The sequence below is a fragment of the Periplaneta americana genome, chromosome 12, assembly GCF_040183065.1.
Source record: "Periplaneta americana isolate PAMFEO1 chromosome 12, P.americana_PAMFEO1_priV1, whole genome shotgun sequence".
In the NCBI taxonomy this organism is placed as follows: domain Eukaryota; kingdom Metazoa; phylum Arthropoda; class Insecta; order Blattodea; family Blattidae; genus Periplaneta; species Periplaneta americana.
Window position 1 is genome coordinate 35,720,900 of NC_091128.1, and position 17,915 is coordinate 35,738,814.

At 35.0% G+C, this 17,915-nt stretch overlaps 1 protein-coding gene across 2 annotated transcripts in view; it reads right to left on the reverse strand.

Moving 5' to 3' along the window:
* Positions 1 to 76: 76 nt before the first annotated feature.
* The window catches only part of LOC138710261 (lazarillo protein-like), a 48,154-nt gene continuing 30,315 nt past the window's right edge, over positions 77 to 17,915 (reverse strand). For both annotated transcript variants that reach the window (XM_069840983.1, XM_069840984.1), the window contains 3 exons: positions 16,656 to 16,729; positions 3,018 to 3,107; positions 77 to 2,944 (listed from right to left, as the gene is read on the reverse strand). In XM_069840983.1, the coding sequence (XP_069697084.1) occupies positions 2,829 to 2,944; positions 3,018 to 3,107; positions 16,656 to 16,729 (280 nt within the window). In that variant the 3' untranslated portion in view covers positions 77 to 2,828. The remainder of the gene's footprint in view (positions 2,945 to 3,017; positions 3,108 to 16,655; positions 16,730 to 17,915) is intronic.

The following is a 17,915-nucleotide window of genomic DNA, read 5'->3' on the forward strand; positions in this document are numbered from 1 at the left end:
ATACCATTCAAGTCACTGTTCAATTGGTCTATTGTGTCATTTAGAGTTTCGAGTCGCGTATATGCATATATAACGGCATCATTAGCATAGAGCATGTACTTACTATGTTTTAGAGTCTCAGATATGTCATTTATATAGACTGCAAATAGAAGAGGCCCCAATACAGATTCCTTGGGTACCCCTGCATTCACTGCCCGCCATGTTGAATATTGGTTATTAAAAATTACCCACTGCTGGCGTTCACAAAAATAGGAGGAGAACCAGTTAACCACTTTGTCAGAGAGCTGCAAGGCTCTGAGTTTGCAGACGAGCAAGTCTATGTTCACGGAACCGAATGCATTCATAAAGTCTAGAAGTGTCATCACTGTTAACTTACTATTGTCCACTGCTTCACAAATGTCTTCAGTTACTTTGACAATAGCGGTACCAGTACTATGTTCTGCACGGAAGCCAGATTGATAAGGACCCAGAAGATTTTTCTCATTCAGATAATCAGAAAGTTGCTTGTGAATGATTCGTTCCAGTGCTTTCGACAGGGCAGGTAAAATGCTGATAGGACGGTAATCGCGAGGTACTGATGGGGTTTTGACTTTAGGAAAAGGATGTACATAGGTTTTTTCCAAATATTGAGGAAAGTTACAGTCATAATATAGGTGTTACAAATGTGTGTCAGTGTAGGTAATATTATATGCAAGATTTTATTTACTAGAATAATGCTAATGCTATCTACACTAGTCGATTTGGACTTATTCCCTCTTAATGCTGAAAAGACGTCTTCAGGAATATGGGAAATGGAATTTTTCTCTAGTTGGACTTATGTAATTTTCCAGGTCACTTACTGTATTGTCCACAGCTGTGGAGTAATGGTCAGCGCGTCTGGCCGGGAAACCAGGTGGCCCGGGTTCGAATCCCGGTCGGGGCAAGTTACCTGGTTGAGGTTTTTTCTGGGGTTTCCCTCAACCCAATACGAGCAAATGCTGGGTAACTTTCGGTGCTGGACCCTGGACTCATTTCACTGTCATCACCTTCATTTCATTCGGACGTTACATAATCTCAGATGTTGATACAGCATCGTAAAATAGCCCAATAAAATAAAAAACTTACTGTAGTATGTGTTGTAGTTGAGTCATTAGAGGTAGAAGTTGCAGATACGAAGTGGTCATTCAATCGGTCTAGAAAGATAGAAATCGTTTCTACTTGCTCTTTTGTATTCCCTCGTCCCATTGTTCTGAGGTTTTGCCACATGACAGCTGACGCAGTGCTTGGGGAGATGATATTGTATGCATTTCTGATTGTTTGAGTTGTCTTGTTGGTAAACATTTATAGATCCTGAACTTTGTGTCACTTTTTTTGCGTACGTTATGTTCTATATGCCTGATCTCGAGCTGTCGTTAAGTTCTGAATGGTAGTTGTAGGCCATGGACCAGGTTGTCTTTTTGTGCTTTTCGTTAGTGCCATTTAATATTGTAACTCGTTATATGTAACGTGCCCCAAAATGATGCTGCTATTTTAATGTGAATTAATTTCGGAAACTAAATAGACCCCTAAGCTATAGAAATATAGTTAGTGTGACTACACAGAAACTATGTTCTTATTTATTAAGTGTACGGCTATCACATCTGCATGCACTTGCTATTGCTGTTAAATGTAGGCTAACTGTTAGAAAATGACTCCATCGAAAACTCAGGCAGCTTTTTCTGTCCTGAATTTCGGAGCTCGTTGTTTTGTTTTGACTGTAGAAAGAGAAAGACGTTTTTATTTTTCAGAAAGATGGGCTACCACCTCACTTCCACAGTCATGTGCGCATTTCATTGAGAAACTTCCTTAGTTGAATTGAACGTTGCACTGTCGATGATGTGGCTTGCATACACATATGGCTTATGACCTAACACGTGCCATATTTTTCCTGTAGGGATACGTAACGGACAATGTTTACGTTCATCCTTTGCCAATAACCTACTGGAACTACAGCATCGCATCACAGCTGGGGCGTTGGTGTTAATTGGTGACACGCTGCACAAAGTGTGGAAGAAGTTGGAATATCGTATAGATGTGTGCCGTGAGGTGCCAGAGGTTCACATTTAGAACACTTGCAATATAACAAATGAACCGTTCAGAGCAAAAGTGGTGTAAGTCAAAATTGGATGAGGTTTAAAGTAAAAATTATGTCAAATACAGCGCAAAGTAGCAATTAATACGTCGTTCTTGCTATCCACTGACTACTAGAAATTTAAATAAAGTGAATATTAATTGAGGAGCGTTTTTGCAAAAGTCGATAAATGCAGAAATTTTCGAAAGTGAGTTGCATCTGGATATCGTATGTTTTCTACCTCCGGAATCGATCTATGAAATCAGATTTACCAAAACTTGATTCATACCGTATGTAGACTCTACCAAACCTTCCAGGTTTTTTCAAAACTCTATAGATCCTGTCACTTAGTGTAATTTCTGTAAAATCTTGATTTCTGCATCTATCGACTTTTGCAAAAACGCTCCTCAATTGCTACTTTGCGCTGTATTTTACGGAATGTTTACTTCAACCCTCATTACCCATTCTTGACTTACACCACTTCTGCTCTGAATGGCTCCAATAAAACTTGGAGAGATTTCCTGTACATTGCACTTATTGCTTTAGTGTAATGCTATTTAATTTAATGAATATTTAATGAATTCTAGCTGAATACTATAACATTGGAGCAATGATTTGGAACATGGTGTAGTAATGGGGCCTTACCGTCCATGAGTCCCATCATTTCAAACATTCTGACATTTTCTGGTAAAATTTGTCAGTTAAGTTAGGATTTATTTTCTATAAATATTTATCTTCTTTAGCATGTCTTGGCGAAGTCTCGGAGGGACAGATTGTATGTCTGAAGAGCATCTTCTGCAGCTTGCTGCTCCTTAGAATAATCACTTTGCTTACGAAATGCCACCCAGTACAAGGCTGTGGAAAGACAAACAGTCGTGAAAATCTGAATTGACAGAACAAGCTATTATTGTGCAAAGCTAGTACTTACGGGATGGATTAAACTCCGGAGAGCATCCTCCTAGCACAATGAAGTTATCGTAGTCCGTGGCGAACACGTAGTAGTCAGCGTTCCACTCAGCTGCAACACAGGAAAGTGCAATCACTTCATTGTCTTATTTGTTGCCAGATTGTAGGTCTTATCGTAGCTACAATTGCAGAAAAATTTCAGATTATTTATTATTAAAAATGAACACATCATTGTCTTCTATTTTTCATTTCTTAGATATTCATTCCACAACATCAATTATTTAAATTGTTTATAATTTTTAAATATACAAAAGGTTTTCCATTTCTTATGTTTTATTTAATAATCAGGCGTGCCGATACAATAGCAGCATGTCACGATGCACAAGAATATAATGCGAATAGAATCTTAAGACCATTGCCACTCTCACATATTTTGAAGACTCTGAGAAGAATACATATTTCTTATTTCCAATGTTAACTGTGTACAGCATTTATTTTACATTTCCAGTTGAATTGGAGAAGATTCACGTTCAAAATGTATTATTCTAAATCTGCTTCGCTAGGGTTTTACAGCACAATATAATACACGCAGTTCAGCACATCATAATGGAAACAAAAAGGAGGATTAAATTATGTTTCAGTTCGGGAAGCTCTTCATTTCTTATACTGGGTGCAGAGGCAATGTATTTAATATGATAATTAAGAAAATTAATGTTAAACAGCACCACGAAATGCATCATTTAAATAAATATGAGTATTTTTTATAGACGATCGACTGAGATTATTAGAAGAATTGGAAAACAATTTAAGTATAAAATGTTGTGACTTACCAAATGAGAACGTAATATAGACATGAATTGCTACTGTGGTTAGAGTTTATTAAATTAATTAATGTTTACAGGTTGACTAAATATCAGTGAAGCCTTAGTTGTAGATAATAGCAGCAAATTACAGTCCAGCTACGAAATATCCTGCAAATTGTTAAGGCGTGTTGCCCATTTATGGAAGGCCTTTTATTGAGGAATGCATAACTGAGGCCGTGGCCAACTGAGATGAACAGAGTGCAATTTTATTATTAGGAAATACTTTTGATAACCGGATTGAAGACCCCTCGGAAGGTATTATTATTATTATTATTATTATTATTATTATTATTATTATTATTATTATTATCCAAATATTGAAACCCTATTTTACCTTTGGTATATTAGGGTTGTAGTTTGTTACATATGAAATACATTATGTAGTGATAATACACAATTTTAAAGAATTAATAATAGGTGTGAATCATAGTTACAATATAAATACACTAATTAAGAGACAGTAAACAATACTAAATACGTTATGCAATAATTACTTTCAGTTAAAACAAAATGAAATAAAATTAGAAATTATAATCGAAGGTGTAGAGAAATTGCAAGATTATTACATTAATTTGTGATCTTATACATAATTTTAAGCAATATTAATGAGATAACGCACAGAATTGGCGTAGTTACAAATAAAACACCTATTATATAGTTGGTTTGCGATAGTAAAAAAAAATAAAAACAAAATTACTTATGGTTACAAACTATATACCTGTCATCAAATAGTCAACAATAGTAAAATCTATAATACAAACATAGTTATTGTTGTTATTACTATTATTATGTCCCAAAGATAGACATCTTGTTTTACATAGTGCATTAGCGTTTTATAACATCATTAATTTATATACAATTAACAGCTACAGTCTTGCGTGGATGTGATGTATAAACTCTGTGAATTGTTTGTAACAACATTTTTTTCTAAGAAAATGGTAAAGGGGTGTGGAGTAATTTAAATTGCAGTCCGAGATATGATATCTTAAAAAGTGTCTTTTCCTTTCGAACACTGGACAGTGAAAAATCAAATGTTCAACAGTCTGATTCTCTTTGCATATGCACAGAGATTCTTCTGCACTTTTGATCCTAAATCTTTCAAAGTAGGAACCGAATTTTCCATGGCCGGTCATAAATTGGGTGTAAAAGAAGTCGGTTGAGAACTGACTGCAACATAGTCTGTCTTGTACATTGGGAAAGAATAATTTCTTGGTCACAGAGCCTTTAACACTAGAGTTCCAGTATGTATTCCACCCCTCGGAAGGTATAGTACAGCAGTTGAAAGAATTCAGCAAATTTTAATCACTGTGATTGAGTCACATAAAAAATATAGTACACATTGCCCAGGTTGTACATGTACAGTAGATAAACATATTAATGCTACTGAAGAGATATTAAATTTAATACCTCTCAAAAGAATAGAAAGACAAAAGGATATGTACTGTTAGGTTAAAAAGTCATTGAGAAAATTATCGGTCTCCCGCTAAATAAATTACTATCTGTAATGACGGATAAAGCACCAGCGTTAATAGATTAGCACAATGCGTTGATAGGGATTATGAAAGGAAAATTATATTAAGGAAAAATCGATTGTGTGCTTGTAATCATTCATTATATAATTCACCACAAAGTTCTATATTGCAATACCCTTAAAATATGCCATATGATGGATATTATTGTAACAGCGGTTAATTTCATCAGGTCAAGTGCTTTTAATTGTCAACAATTCAAAGATTTTCTTTAATCAGTTTTATCTTATTTTATTGATATCCTATTTCACTGTAATATCCGTTGTTTAAGCGAGGAAAACCCTATTAGGAATCTTTCATGTGCTGGAATATATCTCAGAATTTATGTTCTGTAAGAACAGAGAAAAATTCCGGAATTGTCTGACTCAGAGCTGATGAAAGATCTTGCCTTTCTAGTCTTTTAAATACGTATCTTAAGAATTTGAATATACAATTGTAAGCAAGAAACTTCTTCATACATAAGTTGATTGATGTTAAGAGTACATTAATTTTAGATTATGTGTGACTCTGTTTATGGTAATAATTTTTGTCAGGTAATTACTAGTTTATTAAAATGTACAGTGCTTTGTCTAATGGAATGAGTTTCTTAATTAGATATGTTAGGTTTTAGAGAGAAATGTGTAATGCGTTCACCCTGACTTGTGTTACCTGCTGCGAGCACAAGATGTACACTTTGTCAAAATGGAAGTGGCTGGCATCTGAGAGACTAAGTTCGAATGGGGTATTTCCGTGAGCGCTCGGGACAGCCAGACTTTGTTCAAAAGATTACGTATTTATTCTTATAGTAGTTATAATAGGGAACACAATTCTTAATCACTAAAAATCTTCCGAGAAAATAATTCATAATATACGAGATTCAAAATACACAGATCGTTCAGAGTGTTTAAACAGTGAACATTGTAACACAAACACTATATACTATATAACAGGTTCTCAAGTAGAATATGATCATTACTCCTTACAATGCCATGCTAACTGCAGTAAAACTCTTAGCGTAGTTCGCAGAGAGATAGCTAAGAGTTCCAGAGGTTCGAAGTTCAAATCTTCGTTGAATTGATAAACTTTTTTTTTTGTTGCCTTTTAAATGCATCAGTGAAAATAGAACAGGTTTTCGTCATTTTTTTATCCTTAGAATACTTCTCGCTTTATTATTTTTTTCCTGTTAGTAGAAACTTTTGACGCTAGATGGAAGTAACACTAAAGACGACAATTGAGGGGTTTGGGGAAAAAACCAGGCATCTCCAATTTTTTTTTCATTTTTGAGCTATTTATGCAGAGAGAAATAAAAAAAATACGCTCTGTCTTTTGGTCGAAGAACCAGGTAGTCCCAAGAATTACATTCACAGTTATAATGCATTTTGGACTGCCTCTTTGGGTACATGTTTACTGTTTGGCGGTAAAACCAGGAGCCACCTTGTTGTTTCACCAAAATCTTACATTATTGTCAATAGGAAGCAGCACTATTATCACAGCTTAAAAGACAAATAAGAAGGTTAATATTGTTGTCAGTATTATGTCCATTGTTGTCACCACATTAGTAGTCAACATGGAGATTAGTGAGAGTGATTTTCCTGCTTCTGAGAGTGAATATAAGTCTAATCCAAATGAAAGTGTATCTAGTGATGAAACTTCAGTACAGATTCATTGAAAAAGAAAAGAAAACGTAATCCAAAACGGTGGCTCTCAAATACAAGAAAGGAACTAGAAATGCAGGTTAATCATACGTGAACAAGAAAGGCAAGCATTTTCCTCTTTGTATTACTGGATCCTACTGTAAGTGCAAGTGCCAGTGTTTCCAGAAACTTGGTAACCAAATGAAAAAGGACATGCTGAAATCATTTAATGAAATGAAGAATAAAGAAACGCAAGATGAATATTTGGGTGGCCTGATATCTGTTCGTGATGTCCAATGACCCCGTGTTAAAAGTGGAGGTGGCATTCCTCGTGCGCACACATATTTATATAAGGAAAACAAAATAATTAAATGCAAACAGGTTAAATTATACAATATAATTCAAAATGCTAATTAAAAAGTAAAAACTAATACCTACATGGAATGATAATAAATCATACTGCATTATTATTATTATTATTATTATTATTATTATTATTATTATTATTATTAATTTTAGTTTCTTCTGGGTTCATATGAAGTGATAGTGTGTAAAACTGCATTTGCTGGAAGTAAAGTTTAAAGTGAGCTATGACTTCTACTATAGATTCTTCACTACAAACTTTAGTAATGTATCCTTTGGTAAGCCACGTAGTGACACTTGCCAAACGTATTATATCTTAGAGAAGAAGATGTTAGAATCTCAAACTGAAGAAGAAAAAAGAGCCCCTATCATTCAGAAAGACTTAAATCTTAGAAAAGCTGTTCTCTTTTATTTAGAGTTGAAAGAGAAGTCATGTTTATCTAAGGCAGATGAAACTGTAGAAACATCTGCTTTGATTTTCAGCAGAATATGGATCTTCTTACCATACCATCAGGGGATGTTTTCTATAGCAGAAAGCTATGGCTTTACAGCTTTTGCATACATGTAAGCAGCACTCATAAAAGTTACTTCTACATGTACATGAAAGTGCGGGTAAAAAGAGCCCCATGAGGTCATTAGTTTTCTTGACCATTTCTTTGCTACAGTTTGCAAGAAATCTGTGAAGCATATTTTCATGTTTTTAGACAATGGTGCAGCACAAAATAAAAACCATACTATTGTGCAATATTTATTCACATTGATGCAGCAAGGCATATTTCAGACTATCACATGTTTTTAGAGCCAGACCACAGTTTTCTTCCTTGTGATCGCTCATTTGGACTTGTTGAATCACAGACGGGAAACATGAAATCCTATATGTTCCGCAGGACTGGTATAAAGTCGTCAGAGACAGCTCCAAAAAAGTTTGAAGTCATTCCAGTAAGTCAGTATATGCTGAAGAATTTCAGTGAGCGTTACCAAAGCCGCTACAAGGAACTACTAAAGAACACTAGAAATGTCAAGTTCATGATTTCTACTTACAGACTATTTGAGTATAACATGCGACATAAGCAGGTTGTTCGGTGTAGTGAATCATTGAATGCAACTTTATTTTTTGACTTTCCTATTATGTACAAGGATGACCCTTCTTCCCTCATATACCAAAAAATATATTCCGAACATCTCAAGATAAAAGCAGCCAAGTATAAAGATGCTATGAAGTTGGCATGTCAGTATGTGCCACCAGCTGATAGCCATTTTATGAGCGTTTACTGTGCGACTCAAATACAGTCAAACTGGAACTTCTCAATCTGATGATTAATGATAACAGAGAACGAAAGTACATTCACATTTTCATATACTTAACTGTCAAACAACCCCTACTGTACATATGCTACCAACTTTTACAAATTAAAGCTACTTAAAAGTAATGTTTCAAAATACAATAGAAATGGTCAGTATCTATATTTGCTGGAATAACAAGGTGGCTCCAACAAATTCAAAATTTCCGTAATCCTAAAAAATAATTTTAAAATCATCTGTTTCATAAACAATAATTTACTTATGCCAGTTACCATGTTATGTGTTAGTTTGAACATTAGAGGAAGCACTATTAATTTTTAAACAGTTTTTCTTAATTATCACGAAAAGTACTAAATTGGAGCTGCCTGGTTTTTCCCCCAAACCCCTCCATTAGGGGCTCTCATATTAAAATGCTGTGTTAATTACTTTATTAATCCCTACTATTGCCTCAGTAACATTCAGTAACTATGTTGACTGTTAAATAATTGGCAATGATTAATTTGCATGTTGTGCTACAGGGAATATGATTATTATATTAATCTAAATCCGTCATCATCAGGGCTTAAACGTAGTAATTGTAAACAAGAATAAACACCATAATTCTGATGATAAAATATATCCTGATTCCCTGGAATTATAACTACAAATTTTCACCAATTTTGTAATTATCTGTAACATGAATTAACATAAGCAAAATTATTTGAATATATTACACTAAAAGGAGTTGTGAAAAATAAAAGAAAGGATAAAACAAAAAAATTCACTACGGAAATTCGAACTCGCATAGAAGTTAACTAGCTTAACCACTGCTCCACGCCAAACACGCTATGGAGGTATTAAAATGCTGTGTTAATTATTTTATTAATCCCTGCTGCTTTACACTCTATTGCTTAAGAAACATTCAGTAAATAATTTGTTGTCGGTTAAATAATTGGCAATAATTAATTGGCAGTTTGTGCTCCAGGAAATATGATTATTATACTAATCTAAATCCGTGATCATCAGGACCGAAACGTAATAATTGTAAACAAGAAGAAAAACCATAATTCTGATGACAGAATATATCCTGATTCCTGGAATTATAACCAGAAATTTTCACCAATTTTGTAATTATCTGTAAGTAACATGAATTAACATAAGCAAAATTATTTGATTATATTACATTAAAAGGAGTTGTAAAAAATAAAAGAAAGGACAAAACAAAAAATACACTACGGAAATTCGATGCATGCTGTGGAGATAGCCCAAATCAGCACCTTGTATTATGGACTTAACTAAAGATGTCCAAGAAGTTTACGGTAGTGAACTACGTGCTCACCCGAGGGGACTTAGAAAATTTTCGCTGCTCAAGAGATCGGCCATTTCCATTTTGACCAAGTGTACACTCTACCTACGTAACTAACGCGCGAGGAAGCGAAGGTAATTTCTATGTTATTTCTTTAATATCGCTGACGTAAGTGACAAAATAAACACTCCTAAAAATCTTTACTGGGATGTAAGAAGACAAGTGGCTCTCTACCAAGATTCTTGAGTATTTCAGTAAAGTAATACATTTTAAACATTCAACTATAACACTAATGTCACGTATCTTTGTAAATTAACTTAACTAGTATTTACAAATACATGGTGAGTTCTGTACCTGTAGGTTACATTCTTCATAAACGTTTTCAAGATTTCTCTACATATCCCTGTTCTACGCTACTCAAAACCACAAGCTTCCAAAGTTCTTCGAATTTCACAACTCTTCTTCCCGTGGTATGACGTCATTAATCAAGTGCTTTAAGGGCTGAAGTTGACTTACAATCTTTCCAGTGACTTGCTACTTTAGTCGTATAAATCCTTGACTACCGGTACTGATTCCCAGGATAACTAATAGCTCAATTTGGAATTCACCTGTAGTCCTAAATGTTGTGGGAGTTATCTAGTGATAGTGATAGATTTATTGATATTAGTTCACAAAAGTACAAACTTAATCATTTAAAAAACTGATCTATGTACAAAAGTAGTTATACATAATAAATATACAATTTCCTAAACTAATTAATTTATCGCAAATCTCAGTAATTAATTGTTCAAACTTGCACTTGCGTCTAGTTTTACTGCATATTTAAACCAATCGTGATAACTATTAAAACTTTAAAACTTATTTATCTGCTCCTTTTCACAATTTTCTACCATGAACATTTTTAAATTAATTTTTCTTCTTTTTTTTTTTTCTTTCTTTTTTTTACTTTAAACATCTAAATTTATTCTATAACTTTCATATTTCTGTTTAGTTATAGGTTCACTTATGCATGTTAGCCAGTTATTCCCTGTCATCATACTGCATTCAGGTTAGCAGTTGTTTACATATAGCCAGCACACTGCAATAGCAGAATCGGTATTTTTCAGTGTGTACGGTACAGTAGGTCAGTCTAAATTCCTGCTACATGCTTGTCAGCAAGTTATTTGCTTATTTATACATCTTGCATCATACATGTAAACATACTTGACATATTAATTACGTAAATCAATATCAATCGCAGTTACAATATTCTTTTCCATGCTCACATTTTCGTTTAATACTATTCTACTTTTTATTAAATTTATTTTATGTGTAATCTTATTGAAATTTAAAATCTTGAAATATACAAATTAATTTGATGTTGTATTTATAAACAAAGAATTGTACTACTAAATACATCTTTTTTGTTCAGATTAATTTTTTTTGGATTTTCTGATTATATGAAAGTTAAGTTTTTGTTCTTGCCTACCTCTTAGTAAATAATTTTGTTCAGTACTTCTATCATTATTTGTATTTGATTGTTCATAATTTTTTCTGCTAATGTTTCTATATGGGAGATAGGTTTGGAAGTAAATCCCGAAAAGACAAAGTATATGATTATGTCTCGTGACCAGAATATTGTACGAAACGGAAATATAAAAATTGGAAATTTATCTTTTGAAGAGGTAGAGAAGTTCAAATATCTGGGAGCAACAGTAACATATATAAATGATACTCGGGAGGAAATTAAACACAGAATAAATATGGGAAATGCCTGTTATTATTCGGTTGAGAAACTTCTATCATCCAGTCTGCTGTCGAAAAATCTGAAAGTTACAACTTATAAAACAGTTATATTACCGGTTGTTCTGTATGGTTGTGAAACTTGGACTCTCACTCTGAGAGAGGAACAGAGATTAATGGTGTTTGAGAATAAAGTGATTAGGAAAATATTTGGGGCTAAGAGGGATGAAGTTACAGGAGAATGGAGAAAGTTACACAACACAGAACTGCACGCATTGTATTCTTCACCTGACATAATTAGGAACATTAAATCCAGAGGTTTGAGATGGGCAGGGCATGTAGCACGTATGGGCGAATCCAGAAATGCATATAGAGTGTTAGTTGGGAGACCAGAGGGAAAAAGACTTTTAGGGAGGCCGAGACGTAGGTGGGAAGATAATATTAAAATAGATTTGAGGGAGGTGGGATATGATGATAGAGAATGGATTGATCTTGCTCAGGATAGGGACCGATGGCAGGCTTATGTGAGGGCGGCAATGAACCTCCTGGTTCCTTAAAAGCCAGTAAGTAAGTAAGTGTTTCTATATGGCCTTTTACCTCTAATTAAGTGATCGTCCTCAACTTCATCTTCCTCGGTAGAATCTGCCAACCTCATCAGTGTGGACAGTGTGTCACTTCCTCTAGCGCGCTTTGAACTACCCAAGTGGGAGTTATCTAATTTAGTGTTATCATTATAATTTTGCCACAAACCTATAATTTGTAGGTTGGAAGAATTGCACATAGAAAAGGAAGAGTGGAGAGAGAAGGAGAGAGAGTGAAGAAAGAGGAAAAAGGACAATGACAGACAAATGGAGGTGGTACGCACGCAAATCCACCTGCTAGCCTAGTTTTTCATTAATTCCTACATTACTCATAACCATTATAATCACGCTGTCCCTTAACAGGAATCTAGAGTTTTACATATTTATTTTAGATATGATAAAGAATATAATGTAATATGATACGTGTCTTGCAAATCCTATCAGTTGCGTCCCCAGGGTGGCGATGGGATATCCAACCACATAGCTGCAGAAGTAAGGACCAGCGCACCAACAATGAGTCCAATATTTGAGAATCACTCTTGCTCCAAGGAACATAAATATGGGTTTGCAACTTACATGCCTTATCATTAAGATATATTTAAATGAAATTAGCAGGATACCAGATAATGTGTGGCACAATTACAAGACTACTGCGCAAAGGAACTAGAAAAGTAACTTGGCTACATTTTTACTTATGTATCGCAATACCTACTCTTCTTTACGGAAGTGAATGAAACGCAAAGATGTAAGCAGTAGGCCTATAGAGTTCTCAGAAATAAAACTTCTACGTCCAATAAATGAATGCTCATGACTGGACCATATTAGAAATGAAGAAATAAGAAAAGCAATAGAACTTGAACCTGTAAATGAACACAAAATGAAATATATAGAGCTAGGTTGAGTGAAAATCTGGAAAGAATGAACAGTGATTGCATTCCTTTTTTTTTTTTTTTTTTATTGGGTTATTTTACGACGCTTTATCAACATCTAGGTTATTTAGCGTCTTGATGAAATGAAGGTGATAATGCCAGTGAAATGAGTCCAGGGTCCAGCACCGAAAGTTACCCAGCATTTGCTCGTATTGGGTTGAGGGAAAACCCCGGAAAAAACCTCAACCAGGTAACTTGCCCCGACCGGGAATCGAACCCGGGCCACCAGGTTTCGCGGCCAGACGTGCTAACCGTTACTCCACAGGTGTGGACGATTGCATTCCAAAAACAGCATAACAATATCGGCCAGGATGCAGCAGAAATTTTGCAAAGCTGTGAAAACGGTGTAATACTGAGCCGGAACATACCAGCAAGCCTAACTCACAAAACTGTAAATGATGATGGTGATGATGATGATGATTATGATGAAAATAATAGCGCCAATTATAATTAAAGAGTGGACATCAAAAGGCAGTAATTGCCAGAGAAACAAACCGTAGAAAATATGGCTCTCTTGTGCGACTAGTAATAAAATTTTATGTCACACGTTATCTATGAGAGAAGTTAGGGCCTAAATAAAATTAAAATGGTACTTATTATTTTTCTTAGTGGACTGAGTCCACGGGCATATGTATAGAAATACAGAGGGTGCCGAAAAAATGTATACACACTTTGACAGGAGATATCTATTTAATATATTTCAAAGTTGGACCGAAAAACAACAGTAATGTGTAGTATAATGTCCTGTAAACATATGAGACACTCGTACGTTATGCAGTGTTGCTGCGCAACAGGTCAATCAATAACAAAATGGAACCGACATCGTTTGAACAGCGGAAAGCAATTTTGAAGTGGTATTGGAGAACTGAGAATATTGTTAAAGTTCAACAGCAATGAAGACGTGAGTACAGAACAGAACCACCAACGCGATTAACAACTGCACACATTCGTCAAATTTGAGACTCATGGTACCATATGCGATGTTTACAAGGGCAGATCGGGGAGGCCTCGCACATCAACAAGCCCCACGTCCTCGGCCATGGTTTTGGAACGTTTTGAGCACTCACCGCAGAAATCTACAAAGCAATGTGCATGTGAGACTGGGATTAGCAGAACCAGCGTATGTCGTATTATTAAAAATTAAAACAGCAAAGTTGAAAGTTTTCATCCCAAGACTTTTGCATGCATTAAATGAAGATGACCTTAATCAGAGAATGCAGTACTCTGAGTGGTTTCGGAACATGGTGCAGGACGAGACCTTCGTAATGAAAGTTGTTTGGTCCAATGAGGCACAATTTAAGTTGCACGGAACTGTTAACCGGCATAACTGTGTCTACTGGTGTGCAAACAGTCCACATGTTTTTGTGGAAAAGACTTAATTTACCTGGAATTAATGTCTGGTGTGGGTTGTCATCTAGGGGTCTAATTGGACCATTCTTTTTCGATGGAACATTAACTGGCCACTTGTACCTGAACATGTTAAGCACATCTGTCTTACCCGCCATTCGTACACTCTATGGAAATGAGGAAGTTTACTTCCAACAGGATGGTGCACCACCACATTACCACCGAGATGTACGTGCGTACCTTGACGACAATCTTCCAGGACACTGGATAGAACGAAGAGGTCCGATTGAGTTTCCACCGCGTTCTCCAGATCTAACTCCATTGAACTTTTACCTATGGGGGACTCTTAAGAATGTTGTATACCGTAGAAAACCAGCTACACTGGCAACACTTCGGGAAGAAATTGAAACAGCATGTGCTGCAATCGCTGAGGACACTTTCGCAAACGTTGCTCGAACAATAGTTCAACATACTCAGAAGGTCGGCATTTTGAGCAACTGCTGTAACTGGTAAAGTCTAAGATGATTAGTGCTCATCATTTTCTGTTTGTGTGAATTCAGCTTTATTATGTTAACATTGTTTTTTCTTTGCTTGAAGTGTGTATATATTTTTTGGCACCCTCTCTATATATTTTAGAAACTAATTTTAAGCTATATTGTGAACCTTTTTTTTTATGTATGTTCAGTCTTCAATATTGTATAATTTATACAGATGAGTTGCGTAGCTGTCGTTGGTTGTGCATTAGATGTTAATTGTAATGGTAATGAAGTGAACATACAGCAATTTTATTATTCAAACTTGCTCCCTAAATATTCAGTTTTTAAGCTGAGTTAATCGCTATTCAGAAGGATGTTGCAATGGTGTACTGAGAACAAGTATGAGAGGCTTAAATGAAATCCAATCTCAGTTGGCATTATTACTGTCATTAGAAGCCACTTAGACCATTGTACGAGGAAACATTCTAACTACCAGCAAATAAGGGGCTGATCAGCTTGGCAGGGGGAGAAGGATTTTCTTGTTTAGTCTATGCCTATTCCAAGTATCCTTTCTCGTTTATAAAAGAACAAACAGAAAGGGACACGGTGAAGCAATGAAGAAATAGTATCTCACTACCGTTAACAAAACATTTCTTCTGTAAATTCTGACGCTGAGCTACATTGTCACTCTATTTCTATGAAGCATGCTATATGTTTTCCTATTTCGAAAGATTTAATAATAATGGTGTAAATGATTATTTCCGTAAATGCAGTGAGGCATTTTATAGTATTTATCATCTTGTATTTATTGCCCAATTTTGAGGAGAGAATTAAAATTATCTTAACGTGGCTGTTATATGGACGTAATTATACGTATTGTCCTCCTCGTTCCAGAATATTTGTTAGTCTCTGACGTTATAAATACTAACTCAGTTTCACTCTGTAAACGTATTTGTATTGTTATAAGTTATTATTAATTTATTTTTGTTCTTTTCCAGTAAGACATTAACATACTTCAGGAGTAATACCAGAATTGGTTTTAGTACGTTTTATATACTCAGTAGTGATAATATTATCAAGATTAATTGTAATTAAACCAAAATATGTATTCTCCCCTTTTATTGTGCACAGTGTGAGTTAGGATATAAATGTTTACTAACTCGTTTTATGTCAATACAGTATTAGGCCTAAACAATTACTTAATCCAATGTACACGTATTACCGTACCGTAGATATGATGTTGTACTGCATACTGCAAAGTATAATGTATTTCTTGTTACAATTTATTTTAAATATATCTTGTCACTTTTAAAAATTGAATGTTCCAATGTATAATATGATAGGTCAATAGATATAAGTACCTTTTGTATCTAAAAACACTACCGGTACATCGACCTACAAAAACTTAAGAAAGAAATCTGGTGTACGACATCAATGAATGTAAAAAGATAGATGGTAAATTTCAGATGTATGACCAGGAGTTCCATTTTTATTTTAAACTCGTAAAGAAATGCGAATCTTTAGACTAAAATTTGTGAAAGTGAACATGAAAATATATCCCTAAATGCAACACCACAACAGTTTTACGGAGAAGTGTGAGGCACACATTCGTTCCCTCCACATTTAGGAAAATAATAAATAACAACTTACATCTTCCGCCTCTCCATTCCAGAACGTTCTTCTTTACGGTTACTTCTGAATTGTGCTTTATTATGGTTTGATGTCTGTTGACAGAGAAATTACGTATTATACAACAAAATAATACAAACTTAAGTCCACTCTTTCATAATATGTAATTGTACTGCTTCTTAAGTAGGCCTAATTAAAATACATTCTTAACTTTTTTTCTGTTATTGCCCATTTATTTAATATATATCGTGTAGTCCGAAATAAAGCAATGAAACAAAATTAAAAAGCAGTAACTTTGATACCAACGATTATATTTTTATTATGTTTGCTTTATAGGAATGAAGTTTACTGAAACAATTGCCACATTGCCTCTAAATATTTTGGAGTATAGGCCTACCTTATGCGATAGTTGATTTGAGTCTTTCATTCTCATGTAAGACTGAAAATTTCTTCACGGGCGATCTATAAACCTTGTATTTTACATAACAATCTATTGTAGTTAAACATGACTGATTGGGGAACCCAAGAAATGTCGCTTCATATCTTTGTAAGATATTGTTGTCTCAGTCCGTTGTGTTCATGATATCCATGGAAAAATTCATTCATTTTCCTTTCCCCCCCCCCCCCCCCCTGCTTTTAGAATACTTGCAGATTTACACTTTCGAAGGATAGAATGTAAGATGCTTCAGAAGGATTTTCTGGACGGTTGACTGTGGAATTAATAACTCTCGTGATGCACGATGAATACGAAATTGTGGGACTCTGTTGGAAATTTCGTACTGCTGTAGGCTAAATTGAGCTACAGATACACAGGGTATTCCTGGACTTGATGTTTACATTATGCTACCATCAGGGATGTAGTGGAGGTGGAGCGGAGTGGAGCTCCAGCACTGATTTGGAAATTTAAAATCTGTTTTGACATCACAATACTCTCCCAGCTAACGATATCTTAGTTCATGTCAGAATATTTAGTGATTATATTTTCTGTGCTTCCTTTAGAAAATCGGAACAATTTCGGAAGTAGAGGGTCGCGAGACCACTAGGAGCGTAAACGGGGTGTGTGGTGAGAAATGGGGGAAGAATCAGTGACAGGACAACCACCAAACTAAACTTTAGTGCGCCTGCGCGAAATGATCACATTCCTAATTCACTTTCTTTAGTTTTCGCGTCTTTGTCTAGGTGTTACTTACTGAAATGTGTTGTGTTTGTTTCCCAGTTATTTTACGAAGTGAATTTTAAACAGTTAATTTACTGCCTATAACGTGACTAAAAGACTGCTTG